General features: G+C 39.7%; 1 protein-coding gene across 1 annotated transcript in view; it reads right to left on the bottom strand.

Moving 5' to 3' along the window:
* Adgrg4 (adhesion G protein-coupled receptor G4) overlaps positions 1-24,145 on the bottom strand; it is a 109,712-nt gene that overhangs the window by 22,117 nt on the left and 63,450 nt on the right. The window contains exons 11-13 of the mRNA XM_059251366.1: positions 21,701-21,917; positions 18,442-18,604; positions 4,453-4,587 (exon numbers count right to left, since the gene is read on the bottom strand). Coding sequence (XP_059107349.1) covers positions 4,453-4,587; positions 18,442-18,604; positions 21,701-21,917 — 515 coding nt within the window. The remainder of the gene's footprint in view (positions 1-4,452; positions 4,588-18,441; positions 18,605-21,700; positions 21,918-24,145) is intronic.

Here is a 24,145-nt window from a genome sequence, read left to right as displayed (position 1 = left end):
GACCATCCTTATAAGGAAACCTTTTCTAATAAGGAATCTGAATCCATCATGAGTTAGTTGCAAGCCATTTCATGGTCTATCTCCCATAGAGAGAATTAGGTTTATCAACAACCAGCTTGAAACACGTCTTCAAAGATAGTCATCTCCACTCTAGAAGACCACACACTCTGAGGTCGAAGTCCAGACATTATATCCTAGCATGCCTTGCACAGCCTAATATACAGCAGGTATTGCTTCTGTTGGCTCCTGTGATCCAGCTAGTTGGCTAAGTACTTTCCACATGCATATTCTTCAGCTCTCACTGACATCCACAAGGCCATTTTTTTCATAAACTGAGGCTTGGGCAGGCTTAATACCTGTATGTACAGAGATCACACAGCCAATGAGTGGCAGCGTAGGAACTTTGACCTTATTAATTAGAGAGTCTCCTATCTCTAAAAATATGTTGATTTAAAAGTGACAGACTAAAATATATTTGTACTGATAGGAGATTCTCTAATTAATAAGGTCAAAGTTTCAAAGGCCTAGACTCCAGAAGGCCAGTTAGCTGAGTGGTTGCCTCCTCTGCTACATATAGAAAACCACAGGTAGGCTGGAGGAAGATGAGAGGGAGATAAAGAAAATCCTCTACAATTTTTCTAAGAAGGCCATTACATCCATTGAAGAGCCTACTGGACAGGGTTAGAAGATGCCACTGGGAAAACTGTGCATTAACCACTCCCTAGTCAACTTAAGCACTTGAGTAACCATGAATGTGGTCTTGGTCAACTTGGAAGTGTCCTACTTTCTGGTCATGACCATTTGTGTCCATCCTAAACACTCATGTGATGGTTAATATTGTAACATGACAGAATTTAGAATCATATAGGATATAAACCTCCGGACATATCTGAGAAGCTTCATGTAGATTGGGTTGGCCTCTGAGCATACCTTTTAAGAATTATCTAGATTAGGTTAATTGAAGCAGAAGATGCACTCTAAATGTGGGTAGCACCATGCCTTCAACTAGGAGTCCTGGAGTGAATAAAAAAGGAGGAAGCTGGCTAAGCACCAGCAGTCATGTGCCTCCCCACTGCAGACACTATATGACGAGCTTTCTGAAGCCTCTGCCACAAGGGTTTCCCTACTATGGTGGACTGTACCCTCAAATTGTCAACCAAATTTAACCCTTTCTTGCTTAAGTTCCAACAATTAGACGAAAAACAAATCTACCCTCTGATGACTTAGTGTCCCTTTCTCTTCAGAGTTCCCCAAGGCAGCCTGCTAAAGCGGAACATCAGCAAACCATGATGGTGATAAGGTCTTACTGACATTCAAAACACCAAGTGCTAGCCTAAGCCCTCTGGTTCTTCCAAAGACCTCCTCTTCTCTGGACCATGGGTAACATGAGGAAGAAGGGTAGACCAGATGATCTCTAACTATCCTCCAATTTAGCTTAAGGTATACAGTTTTCTGCAGTGGAAAGGCCAAAGGAGTAAATATCCATAATGACCCACTTAACTAACCTCTTCTCTGGATTCATGTTTCTTACCTACAACACAGTAAGCATGAGGGGAGGGGAAATCATTTCTTACTCCTCCAAACTCAAGTTGTACCTGTTACACCTCTGAGCATTTACACAGATATTTCCTCTGTGTCCGCTCTATTCACTCTTCATCTCATTTTGTGACCACTTCACAGCTGAGAGCTCCCCTAACTCAGGTGGCTCCTGCTCTCCCCTCTTCTACAGTCCCAGAGTCCCTATGCCACAGTGTGCTTGCTCAGTGCCTTTGCTCCTTCCTGAGAGCTGCAGCTGGTAGAAGAAAGGAAGAGGTACAGGATGTTCAAGAGTGGTGTATAGTCAACAATTCCTAAAGTAGTGTGTTGTAATGACCATCAAGATTCCAATCAAAAGAGGTTAAAGGAAGCTGTGTAAAACTAAGGCTACGGAGCTTGGGCACTGAAGAGAAATGTGGTTACAGGGTAGCATGTCTTCAGTCATGTACTCCTCGGCCACCAGTGACACAGATCCCAGCCTCGTGCCCCTCTTTCGGTGTTAGAAACATCTACTTTCTGTTCTCTTTTAATTCACTGTATTTTCTGTGAGAGCAGACCCCACCTCTCTCTTGCTTAGCACTGTAGCCCTAGCACCCAGCACCCAGCATCCAGCACTCAGTACCATGTAAGACACAGAATAGGAATGAAACGACTATTTACTGAATGAATAAATGATTGGATGAATAAAAGAATGAATTGTGTCACCTTCAGCAAGTGCCTTCCCCTTCTGGGTCTTGGTGACCTCACTGGCACAATGAAGATATGGGACACTGTGAGTTATGAGGGCCCTTCCAGCTCTGAATTTGATGCCAAGCTGGTTCTAACCCTTCTTCATCCGGCACTATGACGTCTGTAGGCTAATTTTTTCGAAGGTCTTTAGTCTATTTCAATGGAAGGTGCTAGCGAATCAAAATTACTTATTAAATGTGAAATCTATGCAAAGCAAGTTTATCTCTTATTCTGAGAGGCAAGCACAGCCCTCTGAAGGAAGGAGGAAAATTAAGACCAAAAATAATGGCATCTCTGATGATACAGAGCAGTGACAAGAATATCAAAAGGTTCAGACAGCTATGAAACACATTTTAAATCATTATTACAAAATATTGTTCGCTAATTTTTTTCCAGGGTACAGAGAAGAGAGAATGGAGTTATTAATTCTGGGGATGCATCCTGGGTAGGATTTGAACTAAACCTACAGGAACAAATAGAATTTAGCTGGAGAGAAGAATGGTCACAGAATGCCAGGGAAACAGAATGCCTTGCAAACACATTTGGTAGTGATATGGTACACTTAAATTGGTAGGTGCTAAAAGTATCTGCTATATTTTATCAGACCAGTATAATATCCCCCCAATCAATCTCTAAATGTTTGACCACTAAGAATTCATTCCTTTGGATAATTCCTTAGAAATCAAGCACATCTGGATAAATTAATGTATTAACTTCAAATATAGGAACCCCAAGGTTGAGGAGATGGCTTAATAGTTAAGTTCTTTCTGTGCAAGCAAAGAACCATTGTTTGGATCCTCAAAAACCCATGTAAAATGCCAGGTTGGAATGGTGGCCAACATGTAATTCAAGCCTTAGAAGGCAGATACACGAAATCCCCAGCCCAGTCACATTGGCAAGCTCTGGGTTGTAGTAAGAGACATTGCCTTAATCAGTAAGGTGGACGACAATTAAGGATGTATCTTGACATCAACCTTAGGCCTCCACATGCGCAGATACACATTCGAATGTGCAGCCCCCACATATACATACATATGTGTATGCCTGTGTGCCTATACACACAAACATGCATGAACACACATACACATACACATGTACATGAACACACACACACACACACACACACACACACACACACACACACACGGTAAAGAAAGGAAAAACAAATGTTGGAACTTTGTCATTAGACAGCCTGAATTTGATTGTTAACTATACCACTTCATCACTGTGTGACCTTGGGCAAAACTATTTTGCTGAGCCTCGCTTTCCCATAAGAAGTAAATGAGATAGTAAGCATAAATAGTAACAACTAAAGCTGGGTATGGTGGCACGTGACTTTAATCCCAGAACTCAGGAGGCGGAAGCTGTAAAATCTCTGACATCTTGGTCTACAGGTGTACACAGAAAGTTCCAGGCCAGCCAGAGGTGCATGATGAGATCATTCAAATTAATAGTGATCCCTGTCATGAACCTTAAGCCAGCTCTGGTTGCTGTCATCTCAACAGCATGATGAGATAGAGTGGTCATAGGCAGAGACCCAGTCCTGCAATAACAACAGCAATGCAAACATTTACTCAGTGCTTAGGATGTGCCAGGCAATACTGTAAGCACTTTACAGATATTAACTCCTTCAGTCCTTTACCAGGTCCATAAGGCCCTATTCTTACACTGTTTCACATTGCAAGAAATTATGGCACACAGAGGTTGAATCACTTGCCAGGAATCACACAGGTAGAAGACAGCAATGTCAGCTTCAAATCCTAGCATCTGGTCCTCGAGACCATGCCTCACCACTTTCCATTGCCTCTAGCTTAAGGTGAGGTTTAGATCACTCAGAGCTAGGAGCCATGAAAGATGGAGGAAGGAATGTTAATAAGCTGAAAAGCAATCTCATCAGGAGAACATGCTGTTCTTTTCTTGCTTTGAAACATCTTAAGGCTCCTATTCGGTCACCAGATAACCCTTAAGGTCCTATCCAAAGCTTAGGAACTGTGAAAATTCAAAAATGTAAAACATCATTAAAGTAGATGTTGATTCATGTGGAGGGCGAGGGGTTGTGCTGAAAGACTTGTAGAATCAATCAGAGCATATTCTAAAATAAACAGAGCATCATGAAAATAGCAGGAGTTCATAATTACAGTGAGTCACCATGTCAGTTCATGACAGTTACCAGAGGCAAGAACTTACCTTAAAGAGTGAGGTCTGGCCAAAAAAATTAAACAAGATGGTTTGTAATCCATTAAGAGGAACTTTTTCCCTCAGTGATTTAGGCAAATATATGGAAGCCAAAACTCTCCTTAGAGGGATACCGCCAAGGAAAATCTGCCAAGAAATATCAGAAAATAAAAGCTGGAGTCTTCACCCATCATAGTCACATCCTCTAGTCCTCCCATCCCAACCAATTCAGAGTTCCCACAGTGGGCTAAAGCTGAGGGATGGGGCCTGGTTCCATGGGCTACCTACCACACACTTTCTACACACACACACACACACACACACACACACACACACACACAGATACACACACACACACACAAATACACATATACACACAAACACAAGCACACACACAAATACACACATATACACAAACATGTGCACACAAAAATACACGCATGCACATAAACACATGCACACACACACAAATATACACATACTCACAAACGTGCAACACATAAAAATACACACATACCCACAAACATGTGCACACGTGCACATACACACAAATACACACACACATGCACATGCACACAAATACTTGCACACACACACACACACACACACACACACACACACACACACTTTTTCTTCCAAGGTTCTTTCCCTTTCACCTAAGTCCACACACATGGTGAAAAGAAAAATAACAACTTAGGTGATTTGCCCCAATGTTCAGGAATAAAGGTGAGTTGAGACATCAGGCTACCTTTTCCCATACAGTTCTGAAAGCAGAACCAACAACAAACCACGCAGTAGTATAAGGCACCTGCCGCACAGTCCATTGAGAATGCTTTCACTAAAAGTAAGCCAGGGAAGTAAGGCATTAGCCTTTAGCAATTCTGCTAGAGATTCATGGTTAGAAGGATATGCTGGTTTCATTTGTAATAAATAGTATTTAGTACATACTAGACCATTTTTGAGAATGAAAATAGGCTTTATTAAAAATTACACTTGGACCACAATCATAAACCTGAATCTTTCAGGCAAAAATGGGTATATGGGCACCTTACATGCATTCTCTTATTTAATATCTTTGTCAAATTTGAGCAGTATGTTGTAGTAGGATATTAGTAAACAGAGTCTCAGGGAAGTTAAAAGACTTATCCAGAGATCATAAAGCCAAGGGGTAACGGAATGAAAATGTGTAATTTAATCCCGTATTTTTCCTATTATCCATGGTGTTGCTCAGTGAGCTGTAACCTAGTCAGGTATAGAGTAAGGGAGGTATGTATGGCAGTGTATAATGTTTGTAGAATGACTTGAATGTAAAACTCATATGGACTTTCTAGCACAGATGACCCATGCTCAGCTGATGACCTTACAGGCCATGATTTAGCTTCAGCATATAGGTAATTTGGTACCAACAATGTGACTAGGGCTGATGGTCTGTTTATCCACTGATGTTTATAATGGAGACTCCATATGTAAACAGGGAGGTCAACACCTGCTTCTAGTATGGCTAAATAGCTCTTAATGGATGAGGAGTTTCCTGCATCTACCAGCTATATAAACTAACGGTCATTTGAAAGCCCAGGAAAATGAGCACTGGCAGATAGATTCTGGAGCAGAGGAAGCACTCAGAAAAGGGTAAAAGCACAAGGTGAACCACCTGTTTTTCAGCTGTTCAGCTGATGCTTTGAAGGGCATCTAAAAATGCTTCTAGAGAAATCTACTTATTCGGGAAGAATCAGAAGCAAAGGATGGAGAGAACTACAACCATTGGAAGGACAGGATGGGAAACATCTGGGATGCAGAGAACTTTTAATCTCTGCACAGATTATGTTCCTGGTCTCTGAGTCATATATGCATAGGACAAACTTCAAATAAAGATCAAGGGACTCAACTGAGATTTGAACTGCCACCCAAGACATGGAGTTTACTTTGATTCCAGACAATGTAATTGCCCATTATAACCAAATCAATAGCTTTCAGAGAAATATATTAGAAATGAATTTCCACATAAGAAAATTCACAATGTCCAGAATGTAATCCAAATTTTCTGAATGTATGGAGAAAGAATGCATATGATCCACTTACAAATACAAAGACAATTGGAGGAGAGCAATCTTGAGTGGACCCAGATACTAAAATTAACAGACAGAGCTGGAGAGATTTGTTAAGGGCTAGGCCCACAACCAAAAATAAAATTCACAGACAATGATTTTAAAGCCTCATGTACAGCTGTGCTTGGGTATTTAAAATAAAATGTACTTTCAATTAATGCAAAAAGAATGAATAACACTAGAAAAGTAGAAACAACAAAACAATAAGAATAAGAAGGATACAGAGGAGGGAAAGAAAATTCTACGATGACTGTTGGAATATTTTGGTTGTACTAGATGAGTTCAACAATTATATGACAGTAACAAATGCCACTGAATTATAAGATACATGAATAGGAATTATCCCATCAGAAAAGAGATAATAAAATAATTTAAAAGATGAAGAGAAGCCGTGTGGTGGTGGCACACACCTTTGATCCCAGCACCTGGGAGGCAGAGACAGGCAGATCTCTGTGAGTTCAAGGCTAGCCTGGGCTACAGAGCGAGTTCCAAGAAAGCCAGAGCTACACAGAGAAACCCTGTCTTGAAAAAAACAAAACAACAACAACAAACTGAACAGAATCTCAAGGATTTTTGAAGCAGTACTAAAAGGTCACACATACAAGAAGTTGGAGAGACAACGTGGTGAAGAAATAATAAATTATGAATTCATGAAACTCAGCAAATTCCAACAGGATAAATACAAAGAAAGACACACTAAGACACATAATAATCAAACTTCAAAAAAATCAAAGAAAATATTACAAGTCAATAGGTAGAAATTATATATTCCACATCTCTTACAGAAAAACAAAATTCAAATGATACTGATTTCTCACCAGAAGAAAGTTAAGACCAGAAAAGAGTAAAAGATTTTCAAAACATGATGGGGGATGTCAAATATCCTTTAACAAATAAAAGAAAGACGTTTTCAGAAAAATTAAAACTCAGACAATTCATCGCAAGACCTGCCTGGCTCAGTGAAGTTTGTGAAGCTGAAGTCAAATGATGCTAGATGGAAGTCCAATAAGTACCCAGGGAATGGGGGGAACCTTTTCTCTCAACTTCTTTAGCATAGTTGCAGATGCTCTTAATTCCAGAACTTGGGAGGCAGAGGCAGGTAGATTTCTATTAGTTCAAGGCCAGCCCAGGCCACATAGTGAGTTCCAGGGCAACCAGGGCTATATAGTGCGAACCTGTCTCAAAAAATTCAAATAAATAAATAAATAAACAAATAATCATGAAATTCTCTTGTAAAGTCTATAGTCTTCCTTGGTTAAAAAAAGTAACCAACAGAGCAATGAAAGAGATATCTTGATAAAGGGAGCTGTTACGGGGTTAGGAAGAACTTGGTGCTAGGGAAATTCCCAGGAATCCACAAGGATGACCCCAGCTTATACAACTAGCAACAGTGGAGAGGGTGCCTGAACTGACCTTCTCCTGTAATCAGATTGGTGACTACCTTAATTGTCATCAAAGAGCATCCATCCAGTAAATGATGGGAGATGATGCAGAGATCCACAGCCAAGCACCAGGCCAAGCTCTGGGAGCCCAGTAGAAGAGAGGGAAGAGGAATTCTATGAGCAAGGGGGGGTCAAGATCATGATGGGGAAATCTACAGAGACAACTGAACCAAGCTTATAGGAACTCACGAACCTTAGACCGACAGCTGTGGAACCTGCATGGGACCAGACTAGGCCCTCTGCATACGGGAGACAGTTGTGTAGCTGGGTCTGTTTGAGGGGCCCCTGGCAGTGGGATCAAGATCTATCCCTGGTGCATGAGCTGGCTTTCTGGATCCCATTACCTATGGTCGGATACCTTGCTCACCCTTGATGCAGTGGGGAGGGGCTTGGTCCTGCCTCAAATAAATGTACCAGGCTTTGCTGACTCCCTATGGGAGCCCTTACCCTTTTGGAGGAGGGAGATGGGGGTTGAATGGTGGTGTGAGGGAGGGCAATGCTGGGGGAGCGGAAGGAGGGATGAGAGGGGGATCTGTGGTTGGTACGTAAAATGAATAAAAAATTTCTAAAATAAAAAAACCCACATATGAAAATTAGAAAATAGAGAACAGGGAATATTAAGTAGGTATTTATGGCTTAAAATTCCTACTTTTTTGTGAAGCAGCCAATATTAACTCTAACTAGACTATGAAAATATTAAGTTGTATATTTTAATCTCTAAAGCAAACATTAAGAAAATTGTATAAGATGTGTGTTTGGATAGTTTCATGTCAACTCGATACAAGCTAAAGTCATCTGAGAGGAGGAAACTTCAATTAAGAAAATGTGGCCGGGCGGTGGTGGTGCACGCCTTTAATCCCAGCACTCGGGAGGCAGAGCCAGGCGGATCTCTGTGAGTTTGAGGCCAGCCTGGGCTACCAAGTGAGTTCCAGGAGAGGCGCAAAGCTACACAGAGAAACCCTGTCTCAAAAAACCAAAAAAAAAAAAAAAAAAAAAAAACCAAGAAAATGTGTTCATAAGATGGGGCTGTACATTAGCCTGTAGGGCATTTTCTCATTTAGTGATCAATGGGGGATGGCCCAGCCCAATGCGGTGGTGCCTTCCCTGGGCTGGTGGTACTGGGTTCTATAAGAAAGCAGGCTGACAGCCTTGTTTACTACCCAAGGGAGGCCTTACCCTCTATGAGGAGGGGATGAGATGGGACGGGGGTAGGAGGCACGGGGAGCGCGGGAACAGGAAAAGGGGAGGGAGGCGGAACAGGTGTTGGTATGTAAAAGGAAAGGAAAAAAATTAAAATAATAAAAAATTGTTTTCCAATAAAAAAGAAAGAAAGAAGGCTGAGCAAGTCATGGGAAGGAAGCCAGTAGCAGCACCCTTCCATGGTCTCTGCATCAGCTCCTGTCTCCAGGTTCCTGACCTGTTTGAGTTCCTGTCCTGACTTCCTTCAATGTTGGACTACAATATGGAAGTATAAGCCAAAGAAATCCTTTCCTCCCTAACCTGCTTTTGGTCATAGTGGTTAATCAGAGCAATAGGAACCCTAAGACAATATGATACAAAGGACATATGCTGCTGGTAGAAATGTAACATAGTTCAGCTCCTCTGGACATCAGTATGGAAGTTTCATCAGAAACCAAAATAGTACAGCCATATTATCTATCTATCCCATCCCTGAGTATATACCCAAAAGAATCAAAGTCACATGTAAGACAGATATCTGTACACCCATATTTATTGTGAGACTATTCACAATAGCAAAGATATTGAATCAGCTGAGGTAACCACTGACATATAAATGGATTAAAATTGTAGCTATATGTGCCCAATAAAATATTATTCAGTCATGAAGAAGAATGAAATATGTCCCAGGGAAATGAGTGTAACTGGAGATTGTCATGTTAAGTGAAATAAGTCAGATTCAGAAATGCAAATGTTGCATGTTTTCATTCTGCAGAGTCTATTAACTTTAAAAAGGCCTGAGAGTATAGAGGAGACTGTCCAAGGGGATGAGGGACCAATAGAAGAAGAGAAGCAGTGCAACAAGAGGGGGTGGGCAGAGAGATGATCAAAATCCACTGCATGAAAATGTCCTAAACAAAGTCAATTCTTTTGTAAAAGTACTATTTTCTTATTTAACATACTATAAAGAGTAAATATGCCAGGCGGTGGTGGCACACACCTTTAATTCCAGAACTTGGGAGGCAGAGTCAGGCAGATCTCTGTGAGTTCGAGGCCAGCCTGGTCTACAGAGTGAGATCCATGATAGGCACCAAAACTACACAGAGAGACCCTGTCTCAAAAAAAATCCAAAACAAAAAACAGAAAAAAGAGTAAATACTAATAAAAATTAAAGTGAAATATAATAAATATTTTTAAAGTAAAATAAAAGATAACAAAAAGGCAGACAGCAGAATAAGAGCCAAACGTATAGAAAAGAGCATAACATTAACAGTTTTAAGCTTAAAGTTTAATCGTGTCAGTGATTATATTAAACATTAAAGGACTACACGTAAAAGGCAGAAATCTCCAGCATTGATAAAAAAGGTCAAACACAAACTGTATGCTTTCTACAAGTATTGTACTTTAGATATAAAGAAAATAGTGGGCACACACACAATCGTGTTCATACACATGTGTCCTAAGAAGGCTGTGAGGAAGATGAGAGTGCCAGGCATGGTGGCACACACATGTAATCCCAGCACACAGCAAGTAGAGATTGCTGCCTCACTGGCCGCAGTCCAGCCAGGGCCACCTAGCCAATCCAAAGCCAGTCCTGGCTCCATAGAGAAACCCTGTCTCAAAGAAACACATCAAAGATAGAGGTACTTTAGAATCATAAGTAAGTTATGATTAAGGATGGCATTAGGAAAACCCAACAACATAAATGTATATGAAATAAATATGTCAAAATTTAAAAGAATTAAAGGAAGAAATAGTTTTACCAAATTGGAGATTTTAATAGTCCTCTCAACTAGAAAATAACTAAGAAAAAGATTAGTAAACACATAGATGATCTAAATACTATCAACCACTTTGACCTTATTAATATTTATGCTACAATACACCTAAGAACTATAAAATTTACACTTTTTTCATGTACATAAAACCTGTACCCAATTACTCAGGATCAAAAGACAAGTTCCAATATATTTAAATGGGTTAAAAACATCCAAGTTAAATCAGGTATGGCAACTCATGGCTATCAGCTCAGTACTTAGGAGGTAGATACAGAAAGATCAGAAGTTCAAGATCATCCTCAGCTGCGTTTTGAGTTGAGTTGAAAGTGATCTTGGGCTACATAAGACCCTATCTCATAAAACTAGACTAAACAAAACCATACCAAGTGCATTCTTTGGCCAAAATGAAACAAATCATAAATAATAATATCTTTGATGTCTCTAAATATTTGGGATCTAAACTCACATCTAAGTAATCTAGACATTAAAGAAGAAAGTGAAAAATATTTTGAACTGACAAATATGGGAAACATCTTAAAGATACGAGTATTTTAGCTAAAGCAGCATTTACATATTTATAGCATTTATGATTACATATTTATAGCATTTATGATTACACAGACTGAAAGGGATCTAAAGCAGATAGTCTATGGCTTCATACTAAGAAACTAGACAAAGATGGAAAAATCATCCCAAAGGAAGTTTAAGAATGGAAATAATAAACATAACAGTGCTGGAGAGAAGGCTCAGAGATTAAGAGAACTGTCTGCTCTTCCAAAGGTCCTGAGATCAATTCCCTGCAACCACATGGTCGTTCCCAACCATCTGCAATGAGATCTGGTGTCTTCTTCTGGCTTGCAGGCACACATGCAGCTAGAGCACTCATATAAACAAATAAATAAATAAATCTTTAAAAAAAAGAAAATAAACATAAGACATCAGATATCAATAAAGTAGAAAATGGAAAACAGAGAAAAGTAACAAGGTCAAAAGTTTGCTCTTGGGAAGGACTGACAAAATTGAAACATGTCTAGGCACACTGACCATGAAAAAAGACCAAGAAAATGAGGAATAAAGGTGATTTTTATCACTGTAGCCAAAGTCAGGGACCAAAACTAGTCAACAGAACACAGTCCTAGTAAAGGCTCCCTTTCGTATTTTATGTTTTATTCTCCAAAGATAAGAGTGGATTTTACAATTTATTCTCCAAAGTTTGGAGAGGGATGGAGACAGAGAGACAGAGAGACAGAGATGGAAAGAGAGAGAGAGAGAGAGAGAGAGAGAGAGAGAGAGAGAGAGAGAGAGAGAGAGAGAGGTGAATGGAAGGGAGGTGGAGAGAGGCAGGGAGGGAGGGAGATGGAGATATAGAGGGAGAGAGAATATAAATTCTAAGATGAACGTAACTAAGCAAAACAGATGCAAAATGAATAAAAGTTCTTAATAGCACTTTATCTATTAAATGAATTAAGGCAGATGTCAAAAAGTTCCCATCAAACCTTTAATGAAGAAATAACACCGCTTACTGAAACACTTTCTGAAGGCAGAAATTATAGAGTTAGGAAAATCTGAATCTGAAGCCCAGAGCATTTGAAAATTGAAGATCAATCTGTTCTATAAACGTTAAGTGACAAATGATTTAAAATATAAGCACATTGAAAATAGCAATATGAAAAGTAACCCTAAGTGCTGGAGAGAGAGTTCACTTGCTAAGAGTGCATACTGTACCAGCATAAGGAGCCGAGTTCAGATCCAGCACAAGGAAAAGTCTGGCATGGCCAAAAGTGTCTGAGTCCAGTGCTATGGATGCAGTAGTACCAAGACCATCACTGAGGGATGACTTTAAGCCAGCTTAGCTCCAGGTTCAGTGAAAGACTGTGTCTCAAATGAGTAAGGCTGAGTGACAGAACAGGACACCCAGTGTGCTCTGGCCTCCTCATGAGCATATAAAGCCTTCCCCATACAGATACGTGCATACACACCCACACTCACACACGCACACAAAAATTGTAAAATAAAAATGGTAATATACCATGGCCAATATAGTTTCTTCTAGGAATATAACATTGGGTTAATATTTTTAAACTAGTATAATTCATATTAAATAAAAATGGAAAAATATTTCAAGAGATACAAAAAAATCATTTGACAAAACTCATAACAAATTTTCAGCAAATTGGTAACCTCTAGATGGGTGTGGATGGGTGTGCCTAGTTCCAGCTATTTAGGAGACTAATGAAGAAGGATGGCTTGAACTCAGGAACACAAGTTCAGCCTGGGCAACAGAATAAAATCTCAGTTCAGGACAAGAAAAGAAAAAGCCATAACATCCTCAATCAAAATCAAAGGGGAAGGGGCCTGAAAGCAAAGACCATGGTTAGCCTGATAGCAACAGTAAACCAATGAATACTTGCCATTTAGTGTCAAGGATAAGACAAGACACCACTACAACCATATCCCTTGAACACCTTATTAGAAACAGCAGACGTCAAAATAAGGCTAATAAAGGCTGTGGAAAATCTCTTTGCTAATAAGATGCATGGTGTGCAAGCATGAGGATCTGAGTCTGGACCCTCAGGATCCAGGTAGAAAGCTGGAGAGTACATTACATGTCTGTAGCCCCACTACTGAAGAGCAAAGACAAGAAGACTCTGAACTTTCACTGACCAGTCATTAGCCAAAGCAGTGAGGTCCAGGTTCAGGAAGAGACTCTGTCTCAATACATACATATATATATACATACATACATACATACATACATACATACATACATGAATGAATAAGGTAGAGAGTGATGAAGGAAGAGTCCCAGTGCTGACCTCTGGCTTCCACACATACATGCACAGACAACTGCACCTACAGACATAAATACACACACACTAATAACTCAAAATAAAAGGCTAATGAAAGGAATAAAAGGGGAGGTAGAGAGATAGCTGAGGAAGTACGAGTGCTTGTTACACAAGCATGGCAACAGAGTAAAAAGTCAACCATAGTGTGCACACCTGTAGCCCTAGCACTAAGAGGAGTGGGGATTGCTGGGACCACCATATGAGGTTCAGGCTCAGTGAAAGGCTCTGTGGTAAGGTAGCAGGGTAGGAAGTGACTGTAGACTGAAGTTTCTCAGTCCTGCCCAGTCCCACCCAAGCAGCAGCCATTTTTATAAAATAATCACTCAGAGGCTTAATATTAATTACAAACTATTTGGTCTATGGCTCAGGCTTATTGCTAGCTAGCTCTTACATCTTAAATTAACCCATTTCTATTCATCTATGTATCGCCACATGTCTCGTGGCTTTACCTGTGTTCTATTACATCTTGCTCCCCTAGCAGCTTGTAGTGTTTCCCCTGACCCCACCTTTCTTCTCACTGTATTTCTCTTGGATTTCCCACCTGGCTGTATCTTGTGTTGCCATAGGCCAAAACAGCTTCTTTATTAACCAATAGTAGCAACACATATTCACAGCATACAGAAAGACCATCCCATAGCTAGTGACAGAGCAGGACACCCAATTTTCTCCTCTGGACTCTGTTCATGCAAACACACACACACACACACACACAAAAAAAACAAACAAACAAACAAACATGTACCACATACATTCACACTCAGAAAGAAAAAAATCACTAAGGAAAACACAAAAGTTTATTGTCAGATAATCTATAAAATAACTAAAACTAGTAAATGAATCCACTGAATGTACATGATACACAAATGGTGTACACAGGTTGAATATCATTTGTCAAAAATACTTGGACCATAAGTGTTTCAGATTTTGTAGATTTGGATTATGAAACATTTGTGTAACCTCTACTTACTGCTTGCATAATTCCTAATCCAAAAATCTGAAATTGGAAATCCTCAAAATCCCAAAATACAAAATATTTTGCATTTTGGAATTTAGGATTAGGGTTGGTCAGTCAACTCATAGTATATACTTTATATTTAATCAATTGAATTTAATATATTAGCATAAAATAATTGGAATTTTAAAATATTCCATTTGCAAAAACATCATAGAAATAAGATACTCAGGAATAAACTCATTGAAACACGGCCATGTGTGATGGCACAAGCCTATTAAATAACAGCAACTTGGCGTCAGAGATAAGAGGACTGTGAGTTTGAAGCCAACCTGGGACACATAGTGAGTTCAAGGCCAGCCTGATCTATAAACCAAGATTTCATTTCAAAAACTGAGGTCTGGGGCTGTAGCTCAATGGTAGAGCATTTGTCTACTATGTGCAAGGTTAGTGGTTTGATACCCAGCACTGCAAAAATATTGATTGACAAACATATCAGCTCCCCACAGAAAACTATGAAACTGCTGAGACAAACCAGAGAACTAAGTAAATGTCCATAGATTAAAAGACTCAATATGGCTAAGGACTAAATTACTCGAAAATTGATCAATAGTTTCAATCCCAATCACAATACCATTTTTTTTGCATATATTTTCAGGCAGATGTAAAAATTCATATAGATTTAGAAAAGGCTTACAGTAACAATCTTTTTTTAAGGTAAAGGGCTCATACCTAACTTTCTTTCACACTGCAGGTACCAGGGGCATAAGGAGATAGCCAAGAGGATCTAGCCTTAAAAACAAGCTTCATGTTCAATGAGAGACCCTATCTCAAGGGGATAAGGCAGAGAGTGACAGATCAAGATGCCTGACAGCATCCTCTGGCCTGTGCACATGTGTACGCAGGTGTACATATGCACACATGTGCACACACATACATACTACACACACACACTCACATAGGAGTATAGGTACCGATACAGTGTAGTAATAAAACAGGGATTTATTTTAAAAAAAGAAATAAATGTAACAACACAGAAAGCCTAGAAATAGGCTTATTTCCCCAACTCTTTCGTCTTAATTATTTATTTAGAATTTCATGTATGAGTACTGTATTTCCATCATATACCCCTCCATCTCCTTCCTCCAATTCCTCCCATGTTCCCTCTACTCCTTTTCGAATTCATGACCTCTTATTCTTTTTTGTTTGTTTGTTTGTTTTGTTTTTTCGAGACAGGGTTTCTCTGTGTAGCTTTGCGCCTTTCCTGGAACTCGCTTTGGAGACCAGGCTGGCCTTGAACTCACAGAGATCCACCTGCCTCTGCCTCCCGAGTGCTGGGATTAAAGGCGTGTGCCACCACCACCTGGTGACCTCTTATTCTTAAATCATTATTGTTAGACACACACACACACACACACACACACACACACATATATATATATATATATAAAATCCAACCTGCTGAGTTCATTTAGTGTATATGTGTTCAGGGCTTGATAATCCCTGGAGAAGACTTGATTCTCCCTCTCTTAGCAGCCAATAATTGCAGCTTTTCATTTAGGGGTGAGGCTTTATGAGATTTCTCCACCTCCCAACTATTTTTTAAATGTATTATGACTTGATTTTTTTGGTTAAAGGTAACAAAGAACAATAATGGGAAGGGGAAAGTTTCTAATAAGTGGTGTTGTTTTAAAAACTAAATATTCATTTGTAATAAAGTGATCTCATATCTTGAAAGAAAATTAGTTCATGGAGGCTCTTCCTCTTAAGCGTAAAAGTTAAAACCAAAGGGTTTTTAAATAAAGCAAAAAAAGGCATAAGGGAACATTTTCATGATGGCCCCATGCCAACAATTCTTTTCCAAACAAATCGTATATGGTTATTAGTAAGGTAAAAGAACTACAAATTAGATTTCAAAAAATTCTAAACATGTGCCTATGAAAAGACACCACTGAGAAAATGATAGGAAAGTTGCAAAGAAGAACTATAAGCCAATTAAAATACAAACAAAAGACTTTGACAGCTAAGTCAACAATGAAGTTATGCGTACAATCAAGATGAAAATGAAAGCTTCCTGCCCATCATTAGCCACAGGAGAAAAGAACACAGGAATTTCTTACAAATATAAGTATATACCCTATGAGCCAGCTATTCAGTTTCTGAGATTCGCCCAAGACACACAAAAACATGTCCACACAAAGACTTTTATGCAAATGTTCATGGGAGCACTATTTGTAATATCTGTAAACTGGAAACAACCAAATATGCAGCAACAGCAGAATAAAAAAAAGTACATGATATGTTTCTTCAATGAAATATTATTCATCAGCAATCAATTCAGCACTAAAAACAAAATGATTAATTTGGAATGATTAATATGGAAAACAGAATGATTAATTTTAAAACAATGTAAGATATATGAAAGAAGACTTCTACCAGAGATTCACGCATATACCACATGATTTTGTTTGGAAGTATAAAGTTCTAGAGAAGGAACAAATTATGGCAGGAAAATGTCAAGATGGTGGTGGCTGTAGCTGAAAGTTTTCCTGTATCCCACCAGGTCCACACCCGCTCAGACCCAAGTAAACACACAGAGGCTTATATTAATTAAAACTGCTCGGCCATTAGCTCAAGCTTACTACTGACTAGTTTCACACTTAAACTCAGCCAATTTCTGTTAATCTATATGTTGTCACGTGTTCCATGGCTTTACCTGTGTGTCATTACATGCTGCTCCCTGGATGGCAGGCTGGTGTCTCCTGACTCAGCCTTCCTTTTCCCAGAATTCTCCTTGTCTGCTTATCCCGCCTATACTTCCTGCCTGGCTACTGGCCAATCAGCATTTTATTAAACCAATATACAAAAGCATTATTCCACAGCATTTCCCCTTTTCAGTCTAATCAAAAAGGAAGGTGGCCCCTGGATGAAAATGGGGGTCTTTCAGGATAAATGTCAGTATTCTATATCTTGATAGGATTTGGGGTAATGTGGACATATGTCTTAGCTAAACTCAGAGACTACAAACTTAGGATTTGTATGTTTTCCCATATGTAATTTTATAATTTTTAAGATGTAAAAATAAAATCTGGTTCCTCAGATTTCTCTGAAGTAGCATATGACCTGCAGAGACTGAAGTGCTGCTAGATGGTGGAAAGGGCTGAGAGTTTTTATAATTGATCATAATGGTTGCATTTATCTATGGGGTACAGTGTGATGAATCAGGGTAATTAGCATCCACATCACATCAAACATTTGTCATTTGCTTCTGTTACCTAATCTGGGTCCAGATTTTAAATGCAGCCAAACATAGGTCTGAGTTTCAGCTTAGCTGTTAGGCTATGTGTCTTTGGGCACATTCTTTGACTTTTCTATTACCTTATGTATTTCAACAATACTCTGTAGTATAACATCCAACATAAAATAAGTTATTCCTATGTGAGAGCTAACAGTCAACCAATATTTGGGATGATTTCAGGGGACAATGCCAACTGTGACATCATTGCACACTACAGTCACCAGTACAACTAAGATGTTAGCCTACCACAGGTTATACACAAATCTTCCCTGATATCTCTAGGTTTTCTAACATTCCCATTCAGGTTACTAGCTTCCAAAGGTGCACTTTTGCTTCACAGGTGAAGATCTGGAACAGCATTTGGTTGCCTGGCTCTCAGTTTCCTGAGTTGCACTCACCTGGGGGGTTGTGACTTCTTCAGAGGAGTGGATGCTGAAAGCCATACCTTCAAACCTGTGGTCCACCCGCAGAACAGCCAAAGCCAGCCTGGCCACAGTGAGATTTGCTGTTCTCCCCACAAACTCCATCTTGTGACCAGCACGCTCAATTATCCTCAGAATCCTGAAAAGAATCAGAGGCAAACAGCTCTCTTTTTGTCCTTGATAAACCTCATCCTCTCAAGGTGCCTCACTGCAAAGCTTGACTTTATTACTTCCTTGTCATCTTGATGCTGTTTAGTAAGAGCTCTGACTTTGGAGGCCAGCAGACAGAGGAAGCAGAGGGCTGGATAGGAGGCTCGAGCAGATGGACAGGAGAGGGAAATGAGAGTAGAACTGGGGGAGGGAGAAATGGATGGATGTAGCTAGAGTTTTCCTGCCTGGCCCACAGTCAGGACAAATCTCTGACACCCGCCAGTCCCACAGCCGATCAGACCCAGCCAAGTAAACACAGAGATGTATATTGCTTACAAACTATATGGCCATGGCAGGCTTCTTGCTAACTGTTCTTATATCTTAAATTAATCCATTTCTATACCTTGCCACGTGGCTCAGGCCTACCGGTATCTTCACATGCTGCTTGTCATGGAGGCTGGCAGTGTCTCCTCCCACCTTCCTGTTCTCTCAATTCTCCTCTCTGTTAGTCCCGCCTATACTTCCTGCCTGGCCACTGTCCAATCAGTGATTTATTGACCAATCAGAGCAATTTGACATACAGACCATCCCAAAGCACTTCCCCTTTTCTTTTCTTTCCCTTTTTTTTTTTAAACAGGAAGGTTTTAACTTTTACACATCTCCAAAGCCAGCTTGGTATATTTGGGAATTTGGGTGTAGCTTCTCTTACTACTTCCTGCTGGAGAGGGGCGCTGTATCTTATGGGGGCACAAAGAAAATTTTAGGATTATGGAGTAGTCCATGAGGCTGTATTGTCTGAGCCAGTTGCCTTCAAACCATTCTGGATGTTGGATCATCTGGGCCATGGTGTCATCAGAGACCTTTCAGGGGGTCTTGGCTGGTCAAATCTGATGTATCTTAATCTGGAACAAATCCATAGCCTCTGGCTTTCTGTGGAAACAAAAGCAGAGCCTCCTTTCCAAGGCAACATATCCTTACATCCAAATTTTGAAGTCAAGGCACCTTTAAAATATACATTTTGGCATAACTCAACAGCTTTTACAATCAAATGTTTTCCTTCAGTTACAAATATCAAAGAGAACATAATCCAGATTCTCTGTGTGGTAGCCATCTTTACATGGCTTATTTTTTATATTACCTTTAAACTGCAGCAATCTAAGCCTGAAATGGCGCTGTGGCTGCTGGCTCTGCCCACTTCAGCTTCCCAACATGGCAGTGGTACGTTTTCCACCAGCTCTGGGAGCCATCAACTCTCAGAAATAGTGGGTGTATGCTTCTATCAAAGCAGTGTGTAGCTCAGAAACCTCTTTTTTTGTTTTGTACTAGCAAAGGCTAAATCCACCACGCAGCTTAATGTGCCACTTGCAGAGGCCTCATTCCCGCTATGCTGCAGGTTGAGCATGCACACCAGGAACTCGCCATAGTAGCTCAAACATACAGGCTGCCGCTAACTTGAAAGAGACAACTAGGAACTGTTTTTAGCTCCGTTTTAGAATCTTTTTACTCAGGTTTTAGGTGGAAACTCTTGCCAACACGTTGGGCGCCATTTGTAGCTAATGTGCAAATATTGTGCACTCTAATAAACTTATCTGGAGTCAAAGACAGAGCAGCCACAATATTAAACATAAAGGATAGGCAGTGGTAGCACACACCTTTAATCCTAGCATTCCAGAGGCAGAAATCCATGTGTTCAAGGATACAGCCAGGCATGGTGACTCATCACGCCTTTAATCCCAGAAAGCAAGCCTTTAATCCCAGGGAATGGTGGTAGAAAGCAGAAAGGTATATAAGGTGTGAGGACCAGAAACTAGAAGCATTTGGCTGGTTAAGCATTTGGCTGGTTAAGCATTCAGGCTTTTGAGCAGCAATTCAGCTGAGACCCATTCTGGATGAGGACTCAGAGGCCTCCAGTCTGAGGAGACAAGACCAGCTGAGGATCCGGCAAGGTGAGGTAGCTATGGCTTGTTCTGGCTCTGATTTTCCAGTGTTCACCCCAATAACTGGCCTCAGGTTGATTTTATTTATAAGAACTTTTAAGATTCATGCTACAGATGGATTCATTGATTCTACTAGAATAGTTTAAGAGGTTAAAGGGTATATGGATAGAGCTTCATGTAAGAGTTTTTGTCTTCTTTAGTGTCCAATTAATGCTACCTATAAAATGGGGAGAGGGCACTAGGAGGAGTTGGAAGGAGTAGTGAGATATATACATATGTACATACATACATACGTGTGTGTGTGTGTGTGTGTGTGTGTGTGTGTGTGTGAAATCAAACTCTATTGGGTAAGTATAGAAAATTTTCAAAGAATAAATAAAAATATAATAAAATGAATAAATAAAAATAAGACATGCATAAGCCAACTTCTCAGGGAGAAAAATCAAAAAGAGTAGGTTATTGACTATGAGGTAGAAAGTGCTGTGGGATGATCTGTATGTTAAGTGTGTTGCTGATTGGTCAATAAATAAATCACTGATTGGCCAGTGGCCAGGCAGGAAGTATAGGTGGGACAAGGAGGAGAATAAAGCTGGGAAGTGGAAGGCTGAGTCAGAGAGACACTGCCAGCTGCCATGATGACAAACAGCATGTGAAGATGCCGGTAAGCCACAAGCCATGTGGCAAGGTATAGATTTATAGAAATGGATTAATTTAAGCTGTAAGAACAGTTAGCAAGAAGCCTGCCACGGCCATACAGTTTGTAACCAATATATAAGTCTCTGTGTTTACTTGATCGGGTCTGAGCGGCTGTGGGACTGGCAGGTGAGAGAGATTTGCCCTGACCGTGGGCCAGGCAGGAAAACTCTAGATACAAGAAAGTATCAACCAGAACAGTTCCTAAGTTTTTCAGGGTTCCATGGGTTGGATACATTTTATAGAAACATGCAACAGTCGGAGGGATTTCGGGCTGGGTTTTGGATAAGAATTTATTTGAAGAGTCATTATCACTGAGAGTTCATTCATATTCAAATAGTGCTATTCACTGCACTGGACCTTGTCAAAGCCTAACTGCCTGGTTGCTGAGGAAGTAACACAATAACATCTAAGTTTCATGAAACAATGTCTCTGAGCCAAGCATTCTAACTTACTTATTGCTTACTGGAGGCAAATTGGAAGCTGGATCGCTTTGCTTTTCCGTTACCGTGCTGATGATTTGGAGTATCATCTGGGTTAGGTTGGTACTTATCTCATCACAGTTGGAAATATCATCTACTTTAGAAACAATAATCTTGGTCTCTTCTTCATCCAGAGGTGGAGACTCTTTTACCAGATTTAAAATGTGCTCCGCGACATCATCTGCATTCTCTGGGGGAAGTAAAGTGGAAATGGGTGACCTCCATTTCTGCTCTTAATGTGGGGCTATGCTGGATGGCCTCCTCTCCTTTGAAGAGAAAAGCAGTGAGATGGAGACACACAGCAAGTGAAGAAAGTTCACCAAAGGAAACTGTTGAAGCTCAAGTTCTCCAATAGCTGTAGTTCCGGGAAGACAATTTTGTATTCATTAAGTCTGATTTCAAATGCACTAGGGAAATCTTTTTGTCACTGAAGAATTATCTTGAAACTTGATGCTAATTAAGACTTTTGAGTGTTGGTTTGAGTTAAGATCCCACCTATACTCAAATATCAGCAAACACTGAGTCTAAGTTTTAATAATCGAGGGTAGTGATTACTATTCCCTGTCAAGAACTGGCAGCCCACAGGTAGAAAGCAAATATGGACCACATAAGAAGAAGTAATTAATTTTGATTTTCTAAGGAGGAAGAACAATAGCTATTAGCTCGCCCACTTTTTTCTTCACTTTTTATTATGGAAATCTTCAAGCATAATCAGAAAGCAAAAGAATAATCTAATGAATCTCCAGGTACTTCATGAATCACCTAGCTTCAACACACTTCAGTGGAAAGCTAATCTTAATTTATATCCTCTCTCACCTACCTTTGCCCTCTCCACATATCCTATAGTTTCACCCACAAACACTTCAATATATATATCTTTAAAATTAAACAACTTTTGTCTTAACCATGATCCTACTTAAGTTAAAATTAAGATAAAAATTACCAATATTTACAGCACCAAGTGTCCAATCAGTGTTCAAATATCCTTAGTTGTCTCATAAATGCTTGTTAAATCATTGTTTTACTTGAATCATCACTGCCTTTTAAAGTGAAGAGAGCTATTAAACCAATACAATGCAAATTAGATTTTACCTCACTATAATCCATATAAAGCTGATCTTCATGCTCATGTCTTTGTAACTTAAAACCCAGTAACCAAAATATGAAGGAGAAAATTGAAAAAGAATTGATCTGTTGAGAAAGATTCCAGAGAGAGAGAGAGAGAGAGAGAGAGAGAGAGAGAGAGAGAGAGAGAGAGAGAAAACATTCGTGACACATTTAAATCAGCTCATATTATGAATAATCAATTTGAGTGTAAAATTCTCTCCCTTTTCTTCTTCTCCTCCTCTTCCTTCTCTTTTCCCAGCCACCCAAATCTCTCCCCTACCTCAAGCTCCACACAACTTTATTCCCTATGCAGGTCTTTTTTTCTCCCTCCTTATCTTTCCCCAGTTTTCTTCTTTTGTTCTTTTTATTTCTACAAGCAACTCTGAGCTCATCAATGGAAGCTCAGCAATTCTAATCAAGGTCTTCTTAAGCCCCTCTCCATTACCCCAACTTGTCAATGGCTTATGTAGAAACAAGTTCACAAGCAATGTCAGTGTTTTCTCTGAGGAAACACAAAGGAAGGAAATTGATTCTAAATGAATATTTCATCCCTGTTAATATCTATCTTATGGTCCATTCAGAAACAGAGGAATAACAGGCTTGGGAGATGGCTCAGTAGGTAAAGGTACTTGCTGTCAAGCTTGACCACCTGAGTTTGATCCCTAGGATTCACATGGTGGAAAGAGAACCAACTCCTACAAGTTGTACACACACACACACACACACACACACACACACACACACACACACACACACACAAATTTAACAGAAAACTTTGAAAAGAAGCTAAGAAAACAACCAAATTAATGGTGGAGGGAAAAAACTGTGAGCTCCATCTGGTATCTTTCTACTGCTGTTATTAAATTGTTCAGGCTTTGTTGAAAATGGAATCGCCAGAGCTGCCTAGTCATGATTCTTTGGGCTTCAGTGGTGTGACTTCACTTCCCGCTGTCCCTGCTGTGGCAGAATGAAAGTAAACAACAGGCCAATAGGAGACTAACTACACTGAGGAAAGTAATTATAGACTTTTCATCTGCAGTTATATATTTTAAGAGAAATTTGGGATGGATTATAGTCATTGCATAAAAAAAATTCTAGGATCCTAAGCAAGAGTAAAAAGGAAATCTTCCTTTATAAACTGCAGGATGGATTCTCATTGCTTGAAATATTGTATCAGTTAATCTGTCAATAATTGTAACAATAAAAGCAATAAGGGTGTGTATTTTTTTTTCCTGAGCTATTGCTCTGAGCCAATGCTGCATAACAAACCACCCCCACTTAGTGGTTTAATATAGCAGTTAATCATTTTCA

The sequence above is a fragment of the Peromyscus eremicus genome, chromosome X, assembly GCF_949786415.1.
Source record: "Peromyscus eremicus chromosome X, PerEre_H2_v1, whole genome shotgun sequence".
In the NCBI taxonomy this organism is placed as follows: Eukaryota; Metazoa; Chordata; class Mammalia; order Rodentia; family Cricetidae; genus Peromyscus; species Peromyscus eremicus.
The sequence above is the reverse complement of the archived record's forward strand: the minus strand, read 5'-3'. Positions and strand labels throughout refer to the sequence as shown.